Below are 18,185 nucleotides of genomic sequence, written 5' to 3'. Positions count from 1 at the left end.
CAAAGCTCCGTATCCTTACCTCCATGGCAACAGAAGATCTTCTCGTCTACAATGGCGGCGATCGGCAAGCAGTTGAAGCAGTCAGTGAAAGTCTTCCATAGCTTTATGTTAAACCTCCGTTTGCCTAAGAAATAAAGACACCACAATTCATTTCTGAATTGCTAATGAAGGAAACGGGTGAAACAAAAAACAAACGTATAGTAGCAGTATGAAGACATATGAATGTGACAATCGGGACACTTCTTCACAGCTTGTAGATTTAAAATGCATCCATCCAATGAATTCCAAAGAGCAGGAAAGCCTGTTTGAAGTGAGCCTGAGGTGAGTAAAAGGAAATAAATATGACAGCCTCCACATCAAAGTGTACACGGGCCGAAGCTCAGATACAAAATGAGATATTTAATGAGAGGGAAGCCTCAGTGTCCTATTGAAGTTTCCCTCAGTGCTCTAATGTCTCCCCTTGCGGAGCGCGGCCCACCAGAAGATTGGCAACAAGGCACTACTACTTCCTAAGCGTAGCCGTACGCCCTCACATGTACAGTAGCCGCGCAAACACACCCGTGCATGCGCAGTAAGCCGTAGCCGCTCGTACACGAATGGCTATGTGCTACTGTGTATGCACGGCCGCGCTTGTAATAGGAGAGAAGCATGGCCTCAATGTGGATAGGAGGCGCTGACTAAAGGGGGACAGAGCACTAAGGGAAGCCTGAACAGAGTCCTGAGGCTTTCCTCCGTTTACGTAAATATCTTTTTAAACCCAAGCTCCAGCTCAGGTTCCCTTTAAAACAATACCAGTTGCCTGGCTGTCCTGTTGATATTTTGGCACCGGTATTGAGACAACCCTGAAACAAGCATGTGGCTAATCCGAAAAATCTCTAGTATAGTTCCAGCCCAAAACCTATGCACTTAAAGTGAACCTTAAGCCAGAAAAGGAAAAAAAAAAAAAAAAAAAAAAAAAAAAATTACTCACCTGGGGCTTCTACCAGCCCCCTGCAGCAGTCCTGTGCCCTCGCAGCCACTCACTAATCCTCTGGTCCCCCGCTGCCAGCTAGTTTTGTTTTTGCCAACAGGACTGGCCACGCGTAGCTTTTTCCGCATTCCCGACTGCAATTTGCGCTATTGCGGGCTGCGACGCGTACAAAAATACACCTTGCCGCATTATGAACGCATAGATATGTGGCAACGCGTATTTTTGTACGCGTTGCGGCCCACAATAGCGCTAATTGCAGTCGGGAATGCGGAAAAAGCAGCGCATGGCCAGTCCTAACAGGCCTGTCGGCAAAAAACGAAACTAGCTGGCAGCGGGTGACCAGAGGATTAGTGAGTGGCTGCGAGGGCACAGGACTGCTGCAGGGTGCTGGTGGAAGCCCAAGGTGAGTAAAACTTTTTTCTGGCTTAAGTGTCCCTTTAAAATATACAACAGTCCCAAGACAATAAGGGTTTTTTTTTTTTTTTTTGGAACAGCAAAAAGTCCTTTATTCTTCAAGAATACAAATTTCTTCTCGATGGCAGTTGTGAAATGTCAAAAGTTCATGCAAAGATCCATTATACAGAACAAAGGCTGCCTGACATGTTTCACGGGCAAAGGCCGCTTCCTCAGAGGTTCACACACTTGTGTAAAAAGGAGCAGTCTTACTTAGCCCCTCTGTAGTGTAAACAATACCAGTTGCCTGGCTGTCCTGATCATGTGTCGCTTTTACCCATAGGTCCATAACAAGCATGCAGATGAGGTGGTCGGTCTCTAGTCTGACTGGATTTGCCACATAAAATCTACAACACAGTCTCAAGACAAAAGGGGTTTTTTTTTGGAATCGCAAAAAGTCCTTTTAATCTTCAATAATACAAAATTCTTCTCGATGGCAGTTGACATGTCAAAAGTTCATGCAAAGATCTATTATACAGAACAAAGGCTCCCTGACAAGTGTTTTTCGGCCAAAGGTCGCTTCCTCAGAGGCACACAGTTGTATAGATATCAGGAAGGCAGAAGATTAAAAGGCCGCAATCCGAGCAGTAAAGTGTCTACAATCTGCAGTCCATCATCAACATTACCATCCTGTACGTTCTGAATGGTTAATCTTCTGACTTCCTGATATCTATACAACTGTGTGCCTCTGAGGAAGCGACCTTTGGCCGAGAAACACGTGTCAGGGAGCCTTTGTTCTGTATAATAGATCTTTGCATGAACTTTTGACATGTCAACTGCCATCGAGAAGAATTTTGTATTATTGAAGATTAAAAGGACTTTTTGCGATTCCAAAAAAAAAAAAAACCCTTTTGTCTTGAGACTGTTGTAGATTTTATGTGGCAAATCCAGTCAGACTAGAGACCGAGCACCTCATCTGCATGCTTGTTCTGGACCTATGGGTAAAAGCGACACATGATCAGGACAGCCAGGCAACTGGTATTGTTTGCACTACAGAGGGGGTAAGTAAGACTGCTCCTTTTTACAGCCTGTTATTGCATAACTGCTGCCCAGATAAGGTTCAAGTTTCACAATATTATTGCTTAACATATAAAAGCTATATAAAGCAGCTGTTAATAAGTTACGTGTGTGACGATGAATCAGTAAGTTATCCAATAGTGACTTTGCTCCAGCAATAAGATGAATGGCAGGGAATATACAAGCCACACTGAAAGGGTTGGGACTTGCAGAACGCAGAGCTACCCCGAGAATAATGGCCCATACTCACGGGCAACTTTTTGGCATGTCGCTAGCACACGGGAGCGTGTGCACGACATGCCGGCGACAGCTCGTCGCCAGGTCCCTCCGCATACACACGGCGGAGGGACCTGGCAACTGCGGCGGAAGCTGTCGCTGTTGTCCCTCCCCCCTGCCGGAAGCGCCGTCTATTTGTAATTATGTTGTTGTCGCTAGTCCGCGTACTCACGCGGACTAGCGACAGTTGCGGCGGCGACTGTCGCCAGGCGATTGACCGCGCCAATCGCCTGGCGATATCAGCGACGGGCGACAGTTCGGGGTGCGCGCCCGTGCAACGCCGCATACTCACGGGTGACCTGTCGCCGCAACACACGCGCGCCGCATGTTGCGGCGACAATTGTAGCCCGTGAGTATGGGCCATTACTGCATGAACCAGCATTGATGGGAGATGGACATCTTCCGGAGCTCTGTGTATGAAGGCCCAAGTATCTTCCAGTTAAGTTATTTCAAATAAATATTTTTTTCCCCCTGGCTTATAACCTGCATTTGTCGCGAAGTTGTTTCTATTAGACTAGACTGTCGGGCGTAAGAACTACATCTGGGTACTAGAAGACAATAGGTGGCTTATCTCAAGGACAACATAGTAGAACTAAAAGAAAACCCTTTTCTTACAATAAGGCAATGGGTTTCGTGGTACTAAACACCTACTTCCTCAGGTGAGTATTCAGTGCCAACCACAAACAGCAGCAGAGCTTTGAGCACCTCTCCTTGAGGTAAGCAATTATCTTCTATTTTCATTGTTTAACACATTTTATCTATACCGGGTGCCTCTTCTACCGCTGGTTTTACCAAGATGAAACCATGCAGAAGCACATGGATCGATCAGCACTCCTGAATGGTTGGTCATGATCATGTGAGCATGCCTAGCTTCTGCTTCCCGCTTCAGCCTACACAGAAAGCAGGAATGACTTGAATGTGGCCAATTAAAGAGATAAACTGATCATGTGCCTCTTCAAAAATGTAAAAAAAAAACTCTCCTAGGAAGCGAATTGACCAGCTCTATTATGCAGATAAAAATATATATATAAACCAGTAAAGCAAAGCTGGACCTGGACAAAATCAACAGCCAGTGCGTCTACAGCAACTGTCGGTGCCTGGCGTTTGATCTTTATTCATTATGGTCTGCAATTGCACCATGCCTCCAGAATGTGCTCTAGTAGCCACTAGGCCTCCCCCTGAAGTCTAGGGTGAAAGTCTCCGCCCCCACAGAACACAGGATTCGGTCACTCACATTCATCGTAGAAGCCGTAGATGCGGTTGATGCTGGCGCACTCGTGGTTTCCTCGGAGCAAGAAGAAATTCTCTGGGTATTTGATTTTGTACGCCAGAAGCAGGCAAATGGTCTCCAGTGACTGCTTCCCTCTGTCCACATAATCCCCCAAGAAGAGGTAATTTGCTTCAGGCGGGAAGCCCCCATATTCAAACAACCGGAGTAAGTCTGTGTACTGGCCGTGAATGTCACCTGCAAGGGAAAAAAAAAAAACAAACATAGCAAAATAAACAAAACAGGTAGCAAAAACATAGCAAAACACCAGCAGGAAGCACTAAGTGCATTGGGATCAGTGCTAGATGTCCCTTAGGCCCTGTTCACACTGGACAGATCAATAACAGAAAACAGACCAGTTTTTGATCGCTTCCTTTAGCGAGCAGTCAATGTAACGCGTCTGTTCCGGAATTATTACAGCCTTCCCAAACTTGTGATCCATTCTAACAGAGCAATGTGAGCGGATCCATAGGTTAAACACTAGGATATGTTCAGTTCCGGTACAGTTCGCTAAACTCATCATTTTAGCTGCCAATGTGAACTGGGACTAAGTGGGACACTATCAAGTTTGACACAGGTGGATGCTTTCATATAGGAGACTGAAAACTTTACCTAGACTATGATCATTTATCAATTTTAAAAATAAATGTAATGAACTTACAGGCCATTAGGAGTTTAGAGCAGCTGTAACTGCTGGTTTCTCTGGGCCAGATTTATCAAGAGAGTGTCTTGAGACAAAACTCCTTCTGATTCCTTCTAAAACTGTTGTAAAATAGGAGGAGCTAGGAAGGAAGGTATCTCAGGCAGTGTAGTGTGTGAGGGGAATTGCTGTTGCTAAGGTAACCAACACACCTGCTGTATTGATAGCAGCAGGCTCTGAGGAGGAATTCAGCAGGGGGGAGGAGCACATCACAAATCATGTCTAGCCTGCACTCTGCAATCATGTCTAACCTGCAGTTCTACATCTGTAGAACTGCTATCAAGCACTTCTTAATCTGCGCCAGTTTAGGGATGGATTTGCACATTTCTTAACTTTAGTGCAGCTCTAGAAATACATGCTAAATTGCCACTATTACCTAGGATTTAAGAAGGTTCTTATTAGCATGCAGGACTGTGCTCCCTGCTGGTTAGAACAGATTAAGAAAAAAAAAAAACGGTCGGTAATGCTTTGGTAAATCTGGCCCTCTATATTTTAATACTGCACAGTCGCTGGATCACATTCTTGGCTTTCCTTCGGTTATGTGACCAACATGGAGGCTGCTGCTCAGGAAGACACCATCTTTGTTGCAACACTGATCCTAACCAAACATGATTTAATTTAAAGCACACTTGAAGTGAGACACATATGAAGGCTGCCATATTTATTACTTTTAAACAATGCAAATGACCTGGCTGTCCTGAGCCTCCGCCTCTAATACTTTTAGCCACAGCCTTCAAACAAGCATGCAAAGGTTTCTGATTGAAGTCAGACTGGAATTGCCACATGCTCGTTTCAGGTGTGTCATTCAGACACTTGATGCAGGAAACATCAGCAGGATGCCACGCAAATGGTGTTTAAAAAGAAAATAAATATGGCAGCCTCCATGTGTGAGAATTCCCCATGAGGAGATGGACTGTCCCAAAACCTGTCGCTTCTGTCAGATTTTAACTGCCTGCTTATTTTGCGATAGTGGTCCTTTAAGGCGGCTTGTTGGTGTAGTCAGCAGCTTGTTCTGGAAAGCCTGGCAACAGAGTGCGTTGGTGTATATTTACAGTGAGAACATTTTACAGCCTAGGGACAGACTTGCTATTAGTGGGGGTATGAAACCCAATCTCACCATTTCGGAAACGCCACTACAGTCTATTTATAGGTGACCTATGCTACAAAGACAAGCTGAGCTCGCATCAACCTCCTCTCTAGATCTATCCTAGCAACACGGTTAAAGCTGGAACCCCAGGCAGACGCAATGGAAGCGTGACAAAAGTTGTATAAAAGTATTAAAAGCGACTCCTTCCAATGGCTGCTTCCTAATAACCTGCTCAATGTTGCACTGAAGCGGCTTTTTTATTAAACAGTACACGGATACGTTTTTAAAACAAATGTGAACCGGCCCTTAGCCAGTTTCCAAAACAAATCCTGTCAATGGGAGTGTCCTTGGTGACCCCCCCCCCCCCCCCAAGCCTGTGGGCGGCTCCTTTAACATCTAGATAGGGGGATTAGACGGGTGTATGGTGCAGCAAAACCAGCTCAGGCTCCTCGCTCTGCACAGGGGAGATGTGTGAAGACAGGTAGGAGGGCAGAAAGACTCTCGGACCTGCTCTATAAACAGCTATGCAAACCATTGGTAGGCCTCTGAGAACATAGCATAGGACATGTCTGCTGCGCTTTTGAAACAATGACATGCAACCCGCAAAAACCTTCATTTTGGGTGCTGCCATAGGGGTCCACTGAATGGTCGTTAAGAAGGGGAAATACTGTATTTTTCGGACTATAAGACGCACTAGGTTTAAAGGGCAAAAATCATGAAAAAAAAAATCTATATATATATATATATATATATATATATATATACCAAACCTGATGAGTCTATGGGTCGGGCATCTTGTAGACCTTTTCCTTCAACTGCACTACACTAACTGCTGCCCACCCCCAACTACACTACACTTCACTACACTAATCCCTGCTGCTTCACCCTCCCACCAGCTACATTACACTTCCCTACACTACACAACACAACACTAATCCCTGCTGCCCCCCTTCCCCCCAGCTATGTTAAACTACACTACAACAGCAGGGAAACCAACAATGGAAGCTAAACTAAAGGGAACTACTGTCACCTAGCATTTCCATCCTGGGAGTGCTGACAGCTACAACATCCCCAGGCGATGCCAGATACCTTCCACCCCTGGTGCACAGTGACGGCAGCATGTTAAAGTCACCCAGCATGCTCCATTGCGAGAGTGGTGACAGCTGCAGTGACAATGCTAATACCTGCATCCCACTCTCTTTCCATTGTGGGTGCAGTGACAGTGGCAATGTCCCCAGTGATCCGATGCCTCCCTCTCGTGCGCATCGCCTGCAGCTATTTGTCACTCACCCTGTTCCACAGTGGGTGCAGTGACAGTGGCAAGGTCATCAGTGATCCGATCCAATCCCTTCCTCCCGTGCGCGGTGGCTGCCGCTGATTATCACTTACCCTGCTTCATCGGGTGCAGTGACAGCGGCAATTTCCCTGGTTCCTCCGATCCCTTCCTCCTTGCTATGCGAGTCGGCTGCTGCCTGTTGTCTTCCCTCAATCTGGCGTGTCCCGGGAGCCGGCTCTTCTCTCCATATGTCAGAAGGCATGGTTCCATACTGTAGCTTTAAGGGTCCCTCGCGTGAGGACCTCATCAAGCAAGGCCCCTTTGCTACAGTATGGAACCATGCCTTCCGAAGTATGGAGAGAAGAGCCGGCTCCCGGGACACGCCAGATTGAGGGAAGACCGCTCTTCTCTCCATACTTCGGAAGGCATGGTTCAATACTGTAGCAAAGGGGCCTTGCTTGATGAGGTCCTCACGCGAGGGACCCTTAAAGCTATAGTATGGAAGCATGCCTTCCGAAGTATGGGGAGAAGAGACGGTTCCCGGGACACGCCAGATTGAGTAAAGACTGCAGCCGACTCGCACAGGCGGGAGGAAGGGATCGGAGGAACCGTGGAAATTGCCGCCATCACTGCACCCGATGGAGCAGGCTGAGTGATAATCAGCGGAAGCCACCGCGCACGGGAGGGAGGAAGGGATCGGATCACTAGGGACATTGCAGCTGTCACTGCACCCGCGATGGAGCAGGGTGAGTGACAAATAGCTGCAGGCGACGCACGCGGGGGAGGGAGGGATCGGAGGAACAGGGGAAATTGCCGCCGTCACTGCACCCACAGGGTGACACCATCATGCTGCAGCTGCTGTGCAGGGGGGGGGGGGACCACTAGACTGCCAGGGATTAATTTTAGGGGAGGCTGTGAGGCCACATTTGGACCATTAAACGCAGCAACATTTTCCCCATCTTTTGGGAGGGGGAAAAAAAAGTGCGTTTTATGGTCCGAAAAATACGGTATGTGCACTACCGATATTTATCAGGCACCCAAGTTTTCCCTCTTTACTGATAACTCAATGATCCACTACGGCAGCGCCCAAACTTCCAACCTCAAGCGGGCGCCCAAATCTCCTGCTTCCGTGTTATCAGCCTGACTGTACTGAAAGTGGTGTAGCCTTGTTTTTGTGACTGGAAATGTACATTATTCAGACATGCAAATTTTATTCAATATGTAAGGTGGCATCCCTGCCTTCAGAGCAATCTGCATCCATGCTAAAATAATAAAACTCCATAAAGCACTTACCACAAATCTTGAGTGGGGCCTCCAGTTCCAGCAGGATGGGCTGGCTGAGGAAGATCTCGCGAGATTTTATACACAGCCCCCGCACTTCTGCCTCTGTCATCTGGACGATCTTTCCTGGGCGACATCCTCGCACTGAAAAAAAAAAAAAAAAAACAGAATCAGTTTACAACTCCAGTTACAAATTCAGTTGTCCGAAAGTAAGTTATTTATCCACGTTTTACCATGTGTATCACAGGACTCAACTTACAAACTCCCGTAACGCAACCTGTTTGTAAGTAAGGGACTGCCTGTATAGCTTTAGAATGCACATACGATTTATTCATTCTCACTTACACTGTTCTCCAAGCACCCTCCTGTTCTCATAAATGTCTGTTGCCTTATATGTAGCTCATGAACAGACATCTGAAGAAATGCTGTACATTCTATATCTGCACTGTTACAGGCCCAAACCACAGAAGATCCCTGAAGATTAAACCTGAAACAAATCAGGTAGGCTGGGTTAGGCCCAAGGGGAAACCGGCAGCCAATCTATCACTCTGACTGATATCCTGATTGGTTGGAAAAGTAAACAAGCTGTGTAATGACTTTAACAGATCGTTTGTTCGAATCAAGCTCCCGTGGGTTCCTGTTTACATCGATCAGTCACTCACACATTTATGCTGCAGGACTGATCGATGTGCATCCGCAGGGCTGATCAACTGATAACTGACCAAGAAAACAACTGTTAATTGGTTGTTTTAGGTCCGTTTGTCCATTTTTTTGGAATGTTTCGATTGTTCGTAGTTCAGAAGCCAATATTGGCTTGCGTAGACCAGACTTAAGGCCTCTTGCACACTGCATGCATTTCCGATTCTGCTTTTTAAATCAGTTTTTACCTCCAATTCAGATTTTTAATCTTTACTACATGCTGCGTTTTTTGATCAGTTTTTCTGTTGAATGTATTCAGGGAAAACCAATCAACCCTGGGGGTACTTCCCTTAGGAGGGGAAACCTCGGAATCCTAATGAGGCTTTCCCAGTCTTCCTGCATGGGCTGATCCAGCACTGGCAGCCCTCAAAGCAGAGCCACAATAATATTTACATTGTTTTCCACTCAGACTCCAGTTGAAATGGCCGAGCTCGATCAGGGGCCGCTCCTACTGAGCAGGTCCAGACAGCTCACGCCTATGCAGTAGAGAGGACCCGATCAGGCTCGGCTATTACTGCCGCAGCCTGAGTGATGAGCCGCTAGTGCACCTGCATGAGGGTCCCGGTGTTGGATCCACACTGGAGGAGGACAAGAACTCTTTAGAATCCAGAAGGCTTTGTCCTCTCAAGGCAAATATCGCCCCTCTCCAGTGGCACTTTTGTCACTACAGGTACACTTTAATGTGGCGTGCATTACTCCACCAGATTGACCATCAGAAAGATCCCTCTCTCACTGCATCTGATCAGAGAAGGGTCTATTGCCTGCCCACACACTACAGATTTCAGCACATTACACCTGTGGGTGACTAGGGGCTCATTAGTCCTAGGTAAAACAAACGCTGATAAGGCCGCTCACCTGAGCCCTTTTGCGCGATCAGCATGCTGGAATGATCGTTTTAATAGATTGCGGAAAGAAATTGGTTGAAACAGATCAGGTAGTCACACTGCGGCATTGACCCCTGCCAGATCATTATGATCGAATCTGCAGGCTATCAATGCTGCAAACTGAGTAACAAATGGGCACCTTTAGCACTGCTGCTAGACATTCCATCTCCACAAAAATGAAGTTCCATGAAGTCCACAGGTCCATATCAACAAAAAAAGGATTGAAACAAACAGGGATAACCCAACAATTCCCCATAAATATGAAACAAATCCATGTCTATATATTCAAGCCCGTGATCTGCTCTCAACAACTGCACTGACCAGCCTGCACGTTCTCCGGAAATCTAACACTACTTCCTATTCTGTCTCACCATGCACAGTGCACAGTCTGCACAGCTATCACGCATCGATCCATACCTTTACCTGCACCACCCCCCTGTTCCCAAAGAATCGCTAAAACACTACGCCTTTTTTACATTATATGCTGAAAAAAACTGATGTGCTTTAACTTTCTATAGCAGTGCACTGTGAAAAAGCCAGACTGCAAACCAAAGAAAATAATGACCTCTTCATACATTTTTACATGCATAAAAACAGCCATGGCAAATGATTCTATGCAGCCAGCAAAGTGCACAGATTAGGGTTGTGTGAGAACGGTGACAGACATATGGAGGCTGCCATATTTATTTCCTTTTAAACAATACCAGTTGCCTGGCAGTCTTCATCTTTCTGGCTGCAGTAGTGTCTTAATCACACACCTGAAACAAGAATGCAGCTAGCTAATCCTGTCACACTTGAGTCAGAAACACACGATCTGCATGCTTGTGGAGGGTCTGTGGCTTAAAATATTAAAGTGGACCTGAAATGTTGCACAGGACAGAAGAAAAACCAGAGAAATTCCCCCTAAGTATTTACAGAGTTTAGCCTGTCTAATCCCCCCCTCATCTGTTTCTAGTAAGCACTGCGATTTCAGCTCAGGAACCCCAGCAGAGCAACTAATTTGTAAACACAGGATGTTAGCCATTTGTCTGCTTCCATGAAAGGAGGAAGTAAACACTGCATGTTTATTGCAGGATTTGGATCAGCTGTAACAAATAAAGTACGGGGCTTTAGAGGAAGTGGAGGAAAGCCAGGCAATGTGCATTGTTTAAAAGAAAATCTGTCCACCTCCTCCATATGCCTCTCACCTTGGGTTCCCTTTAAGGCGAACAATGAGAAAAGAGTAGGGTGTGTTCCTTGGAAAAGTGAAGGAGACGCTTTCTGCAGATTGGCCTCCAGGGAGTCCCCAGCCCTCCGCATGGTATCCTGGTACCTGCATATGGGTGTGTGACACAAGCAGTGCTGCCAAATGTAACAAACACCTCTTATTTATACAGCAGGCTATAAACCACATCACTGTGCTACGGAGAGGCACGGCTGCTGGAAGGGAAGAATTATAAATGACCAGCATTGTTTAGGAGGTGAACTCTGCTCTACAAGTCTTGGTGCCACCAAACACCTCCATCTGCATTCACCAGCCAGCCTGACAGATGCCAGCACGGCTAATTCACAGACTCCTTTCTTTGTGTGGTTGGCCACAGCTTTCCGTCTCTCATTGACGTTTGGAAGGGAGAAAGAAGCTGAAAGTCTTGGCTGTTTGGAATGCCACAGCACTACTAAGCACAGTGGCTTTAGCTGACAATGAGAATCACAGCCCAGCACTGAGGAGAGTGCCAGCCGCTCTGGGACGAGCACCCCCCCCCCCTCACACAGCAGCGGCCAGCGTACTATTTTTAGCCAGCCATCTTTCATCAGAATGGAAAAGCCTGGCAGCCACCCAAAGCTACAGATCACACAGGCGAGATGTGGAGAGCGGCACAGAGGTCTCCACCACCGGTATTACCACACTGTGCGGGGCTTCTGAGTCCTGGAACCAGCATGTGCCAAGCTAACCAATGGAATATACCCCATACCAGATTAAGGTGCAATAGAGTCAGCGGCAGTAACAACGCAACATGTCGGTTTAACCATTTGCGTACTGGAAAACTCTGGCCAAGCAAGCGTGTGCAATGACGTGAACTGGCGAGAGTGACGATACCGCGTGGCAGGGCTGATATCTATGCTCTGGTAGGAATAACAGAACACAAACATGGCACAGATTTCAGGAACCAGGTAATAAAGGAAACATATCTGTAGTGCCCTGGAAAAAAAAAAAAAAAAAAAGTACTCTCCTATGGAGAGGGAAGGCTCTAGATCTCAGAGCATTCCTGGTCCTCTCACAGTGTCCTTGATTTCCCTGCTCAAATTTGGCACCTCTCGGCAGGGCTGTGGAGTCGGTCCAAAAATCCGACTCCGACTCCTTAGTTTAGGATTCCACCGACTCAGACTCCTCTAATTTGCATATTACAATTTTGTTGATTAAAAGTATGTAACATGAAATTCGTCTCTTAACTGCCAACGCTTAGGAATTTTACAAGACAACTGAAGTGAGAAGGATATGTAGACTACTATATTTATTCCCTTTAGACTAAAACTAGTCCTTGGTAAGAGTACTTGTAAAAGGTACAAACCGGAACAAAGAACATCTATCAGGCCCTAGGCAATGTAAGTGTGGGTACATGTAAGAATGATGTGCAGGTACTCTGCAGGGGAATGAGGAGATTGTAAACAGACAACACCTCTGTGTTCAATGTGCACAGCATTCTCAGTGGATTCCCTGCAGCTCTGTGGGGAGTGCATATGTAGAGTATAGTACTACTGTGTAACAAAGTAAACCTGAGACAGATGAAATTAAAGTTTTATACATACCTGGGGCTTCCTCCAGCCGCCTTCAGGGTAATCAGTCCCTCGTTGTCCTCATCCGCCACCTGGATCCTCTGCTTTGAGTCCAGGTACTCTAGCCAGTCAGGCGTAGTGCGCATGCACACTCCGCCGCCAGGAGCATACTACACCTGTGCAGCACTATTGCGCAGGTGCAGAATGTTCCTGGCTGTGGGAGCGGCATGCGGCCGGACAGCGCTGACTGGCTGAATTACCAGGACTCATAGCAGAAGATCCGGGTGGTGGAGGACAGCGAGGGACTGATTAGCCTGAAGGGGGCTGGAGGAAGCCCCAGGTATGTATAAAACTTTACTTTTCATCCGTCTCAGTTACCCTTTAATTTGTAGTCACCAAACCAAATTTTAACAACATATCAAATTATTTGATTTCATCAGCAAAGGGAGTGCATACATTTGCATAAATCAGCATCAATGCAGAATTATTTCCATCTTGTTGATCATCTCTATTAGTGACACAGCTACACATCAGGCTTTATTCTTACAGCATAGATGTTATTTAGTATATAAAAGATTCCTGTGTACACATCATATAAACAGTCACAATCAGATATGTATATCTGACCTTAAAAATATGGGGACTGCTTTATTAAAGGAGCACAAGTAACTAATTTTGATTGGTTTATTTCATTTTTGTGGACTAAGCACAGCTATTACTGTATATATACACTGTATATATACATTATTTTTCATGACTATTATCTGAGAAATAGAACATTTTATCATATTTTCTATTTTAATTACAGTTACAAATTCATAAGGAGTCGGAGTCGGTGCATTTTTTCCCGACTCCGACTCCAGGCACCCAAAATTGCCCGACTCCACGACTCCGACTCCACAGCCCTGCCTTCCGGAGCCCTTAGAAGGCAACAGGAGTACTCGAGTCCCCAAGCACTTCCCAAGATGTGTGGCTGGGCACTGCGCATACGCAAGCGTGAACCAGCACCCCAATGGGGAGATACCAATCACCGGAAGCGTTTGGGGACACCAGTGCCTCTGATACCTTCCAAATGCGTATTCAACCAGTTGATCAAATAACTTTAATGGGTGTGAAAGCAATGAATGGGGCTGTGGAGACAATGGAGTCGGAGCCATTTTGAGTACCTGGAGTCAGAGGAGGTTTCAACTGAGGAGTCGGATGATTTTTGTACCTGCTCCACAGCCTCATGGAAGGAGGGAACAAAGAGGACCAGAAAGGCTCTGTAGGATCCATTCCCTTTCCTCTCCATAGGGGAGCTTTTTTTTTTTTTTTTTTTTTTTTTTTTTTTTTTTTTAACCCTCTTCAGTATCACTTTGAAGCAAAGGTGTGCTCAAGTTAATGTATAAAGAACTAACTTGCGATCTTATTTCTTGCTTTTGAGCACACCGGATGGTAACGTGTATGTTATCACCGTCTCCTTTGCTACACAAGGTCACTGCAAGGGTGCACTCACACTGTGGCCACTTATTGTACTATAATGTACATCCACCCACCATGCTGTCTGGTTTATTTTGGCTCCATTCATTGCAATCAATGGGGCAGCTCTCAGGCCTCATTCACAGTGGGACTAAAGTAAATATAAAGTCTTATAACGCAGCTTACTGCACTGCAATGCTAATCCTATGGGCCGTTCACAATGAGACGTTAGTGTCACATTGTAACGTGTAGAGTTATGGTAACACTGCTTACAGTGCGTTACCTCTAAACGTACACATTACCAGGTAGAGGAAAGCATACTTTTCATTGCCTGTATGATTTACTGTCTGCAACGGTAACAGCATTAATGTGAGTTACTACTTTTTTGCGTTGCGTTGTAATGTTGCGTTGTGACTAACTGTGCATTAAAACGCAACGTCCCACTGAATAAGCCCTCTTCCTGAACTGTGTAAGGGGACTGCTTGACATTGATTTCTTTACAATGGTGTGCTTGTGTATTTGACACCATGACCAATAAATCAAACTTCTGAGAGGTTTTCCCATGTCCAGATCATGTTCTCATAACCTAGCAGATGAAAATAAGATTTTTATAATAAAAATAACAGACATGGTCAAGGAGTTAATTCCATCTAGCAAGCATGCAAATTGTAGGCTGATTGGTAGTAATGAGCTTTAATTTTGCAGCATATTTTAGAATTATAATGCGAATTTTCAGATTTTAACTTTTTTTCATGTAATCGTAATTCTGGTCTATAATTTCACGAAAATAGAACTCATGCCCATAGACTCTAAAATTGAAATTATGATCAGAATCGTAATTGTGAAATTTCACTAGATGGGTGACCCAACATGGATCAAATGCCTACTTCCTGGTCAGCACTAGTCCCACTCAGAGCAAAATGTAGCAGAAGTCCTCTAACAATGTGGAACAGCAGAAAGTTGCTTTGGAACTCTGTATCAGCGGGTTTTGCCAGCTCCCTGGCTGAACAGGTAATAAGGAAAGCATAGTTTTACATCAGCATGGCCAATCCGTCACTCATGATGCTTCCAAAAACATACAACTTTTAAGAAAGGCATATTGTTTAGCTAATGCATTGGTTCCCGTTGTCACATTTTGAGCCCCCTAGGCCTAGGGGATACAGAACTGAGAACGCCAATGGCGCTAGAGGCTACAAGCAGCATCTCAGAACATTCAATCAACCATGGCGCTTGCACAACTGACAGCAATCAATGATAAATGCACTGATGAATGATTCCATACGCATCATACTGGTGCTAAACGAGGTGGCCGTCCATCTAAAAGGCCCCTTACATAGATGCCCACCATGCTCCCAGAAGTCCCCTTTGCAGAATACTACACTCTTGCAGCAGGCTAACAATTCCCATGCAAGTTCTTTAGGATCTACTAAACCTTAGCTAATAAGTACTCCTGGGTGGAGTGCAATCCAGTGAGCATCTCCTCTCAGGAGACAGTTCATCAAATAATTTAACAAAAAATAAAGTGGGTGTCTGGAGGAATTCAACGAAATACTTAGAAGGGAGAGAAAGAGACTGTCAGTTGTTACTTTGTAACTCAACATGACCAAGGCTATGAATGCGGTAAACAAGATGTTCTTTAGTTCTGGAGTGTTGAATATGATGACAAACACGCTTCTCAGGTGGTGCATGTCGTATACCTTGGAACAGCGAGACCTGAGGTTAGAGCCATGTGACAGAGCAAAATAAAGAGAAAAGGCTGGGCCAAGAACAATAAAACTTCCAGCCAGATAATTAAACCTTTCACTGGCCAAGAAACTGGCTGAACTACCGGTGTGTGTTCCTTTACATACCAGGAAGAGTGAAAACCAACAGAACAACAACAACATCCTGTACAGAAAAAAGGTCAAATAAGGCACCTGGCGAGACTGCGGCCATTTTGTTCTCATACTGAGGTCACAGGAATCAGAACACACACACACACACACACACACACACACACACACACACACACACACACACACACACACACACACACGTTCTGGGTGAGTCTACTTTCTAGAAAGAGGTCTTCATCCCTCTCCAGGGCTGCAATCCACATAGAAACGAACAGTCAGCCGACTATTATAATATTTAGAGAAGAACAATCTTGGGAGTGTGAAGTAGTCTACAAGTGGCATATTAGGCTATGCCATGGTATAAACATTAGATGGTCTCTGATGCTTGTCTCAGTAGTTTGGAGCCTCTGGATGGTCCAGAGTCTTGCTGGATCTTCTGACAGCCCACCGCTTCAGCACAAGTACCCTCTTTATCATCTGACTGCACTCCCAGCCATGGAGGAGCGCATTCTGGACAGGCTGTATGTGAGTAAGGTCTATGCATGCCCTATAGAACAAAGCCACTAGCACACAGCTTTTCCCATCAGTGCACCCTTTTTTTTTTTTTTTTTTTTTTTTTTTAGCTGGGTACACATGGACCTTACACATGCCCAGTCCAGACGCATCGGTCCATTGCCGCTTGCAGCCAGAGGAAATCTTGACTTATGCTGACTAAAATAGGAATAGAGGGTCCTTTGTGTTGGAATAGTAGCCGGTTGAAGGATCTGGGAAACTTGTGGACTATCAAGGCACCCCACTGTGGAGATCAGCAACATTTTTGTATTTTTACATCAGGTGCCCTTTAAAAAAAATTCCTAAGGTGTGTAGCGCCTGACCCTATGAGATAAGTTGCAGGTTAGCGGTTGGTTTAAAAAAAAGCAAAACAAAACAAAAAAAAAGACAAACTGTGCTACCACGAGAGGCTAGTGCACAAGTGTTGTTACCTTAGCAACGGCATCACTATGGCAAGTGCACATGAGCGTTTTTGCCTTGGCATCTGTATGTGCACTGGGCTCTCGTAAGTACGGCTGCCTACAGCCATCTGCGGGGTCCTCTCTGTGAGCTACTAGCTTGCAGCAGTTGGAAATTTATTGGTGGTAACCGCAGATTAGCACATACAGGGAGGTACCATCCTGTACAGGAACGCATTGATTCATTTACAAAGGGGGATCTGGGAGAAGGCCAGAGCTGCGACACAGACACACTAGAAGTCCCAGGTGAGTATAGATGTATAGTGTTGCCTCAGATATCCTTTAACCAGTATATAAAAGATGTGATCAAGTCATGGCTAGGTTGCTTTACATGTATTTATTACAAGAGTGTGAGGAGCATCAAGTGGTGATGTCACTACTCAGCTCTCCTCCAATCTATCCCTTTCCAAATTACACACAGACTGTGGCCTCATCTAGTGACTCCTTTCATGACTCAGAGCACCTTCTATGCAGCTCTTCCAAACAAAGATCTCCTGTATATCCACAGCATGCCTATAGCTCCAGCACAGAGCTGTGTATTCCCCTACAAGGTATGATGGGAGTTGGGCACGGCAGGCTTCAGTCAATACAATCAGCTATTCATGAAACAATCAGCAAAGCCAGTCACATAGCAACTAAGCGGCTGAACATTATTACACACACGGTAAGCACGCATCCTTCCGGAGAATGGCAGCCTCACCTGGCCGGCTGCGTGAGGAAACTGAGGCGCAGCCAGAGAAGTACAGCAGCTCTCTGGGGCTCATAAACAGGAGCAGAATTCAGCATGTGAAAATGAGCAAACCATAAAATTAAAATAATGCCAACATCCTCACCACAGCAAACCACCTCTGCACAATTTCAGGACAACTGCAGAGCCAAATACAAGCATCCCCCTGGTTTAAGTACACCACAAAGTGACAAAGTGCAGATTCTACATGGGGCCCCCACAGAAGACCTCTCCCACGTGTGGCCCCCCGCAGATATCTCCTATTGCATGTACAGTTTTCTCTGGGCACCCCCATAACCCATAGACATGCAGCTAAGTTAAATATCCTTAACCAACCCCCCCCCCCCCCCCCCCCCCCCAAACTAGCCTTACACTGCGATACACTGTACTGTGTACATAGCTCAAGTGCAATTGTTGTAATCCCTTTTAAAAATAAACAAACTTTTGGCTGTAGAAGGTTGAGGCAGCTATGAGCAACGAGCATGTAGGTA

At 45.7% G+C, this 18,185-nt stretch overlaps 1 protein-coding gene across 1 annotated transcript in view; it reads right to left on the bottom strand.

Moving 5' to 3' along the window:
* The window catches only part of PPP1CB (protein phosphatase 1 catalytic subunit beta), a 116,150-nt gene that overhangs the window by 29,056 nt on the left and 68,909 nt on the right, over positions 1-18,185 (bottom strand). The window contains exons 2-4 of the mRNA XM_068232752.1: positions 8,340-8,471; positions 3,951-4,181; positions 20-124 (exon numbers count right to left, since the gene is read on the bottom strand). Coding sequence (XP_068088853.1) covers positions 20-124; positions 3,951-4,181; positions 8,340-8,471 — 468 coding nt within the window. The remainder of the gene's footprint in view (positions 1-19; positions 125-3,950; positions 4,182-8,339; positions 8,472-18,185) is intronic.

The sequence above is a fragment of the Hyperolius riggenbachi genome, chromosome 4, assembly GCF_040937935.1.
Source record: "Hyperolius riggenbachi isolate aHypRig1 chromosome 4, aHypRig1.pri, whole genome shotgun sequence".
NCBI classification, from domain to species: Eukaryota; Metazoa; Chordata; class Amphibia; order Anura; family Hyperoliidae; genus Hyperolius; species Hyperolius riggenbachi.
This window is presented reverse-complemented; position numbering and strand designations above follow the sequence as displayed.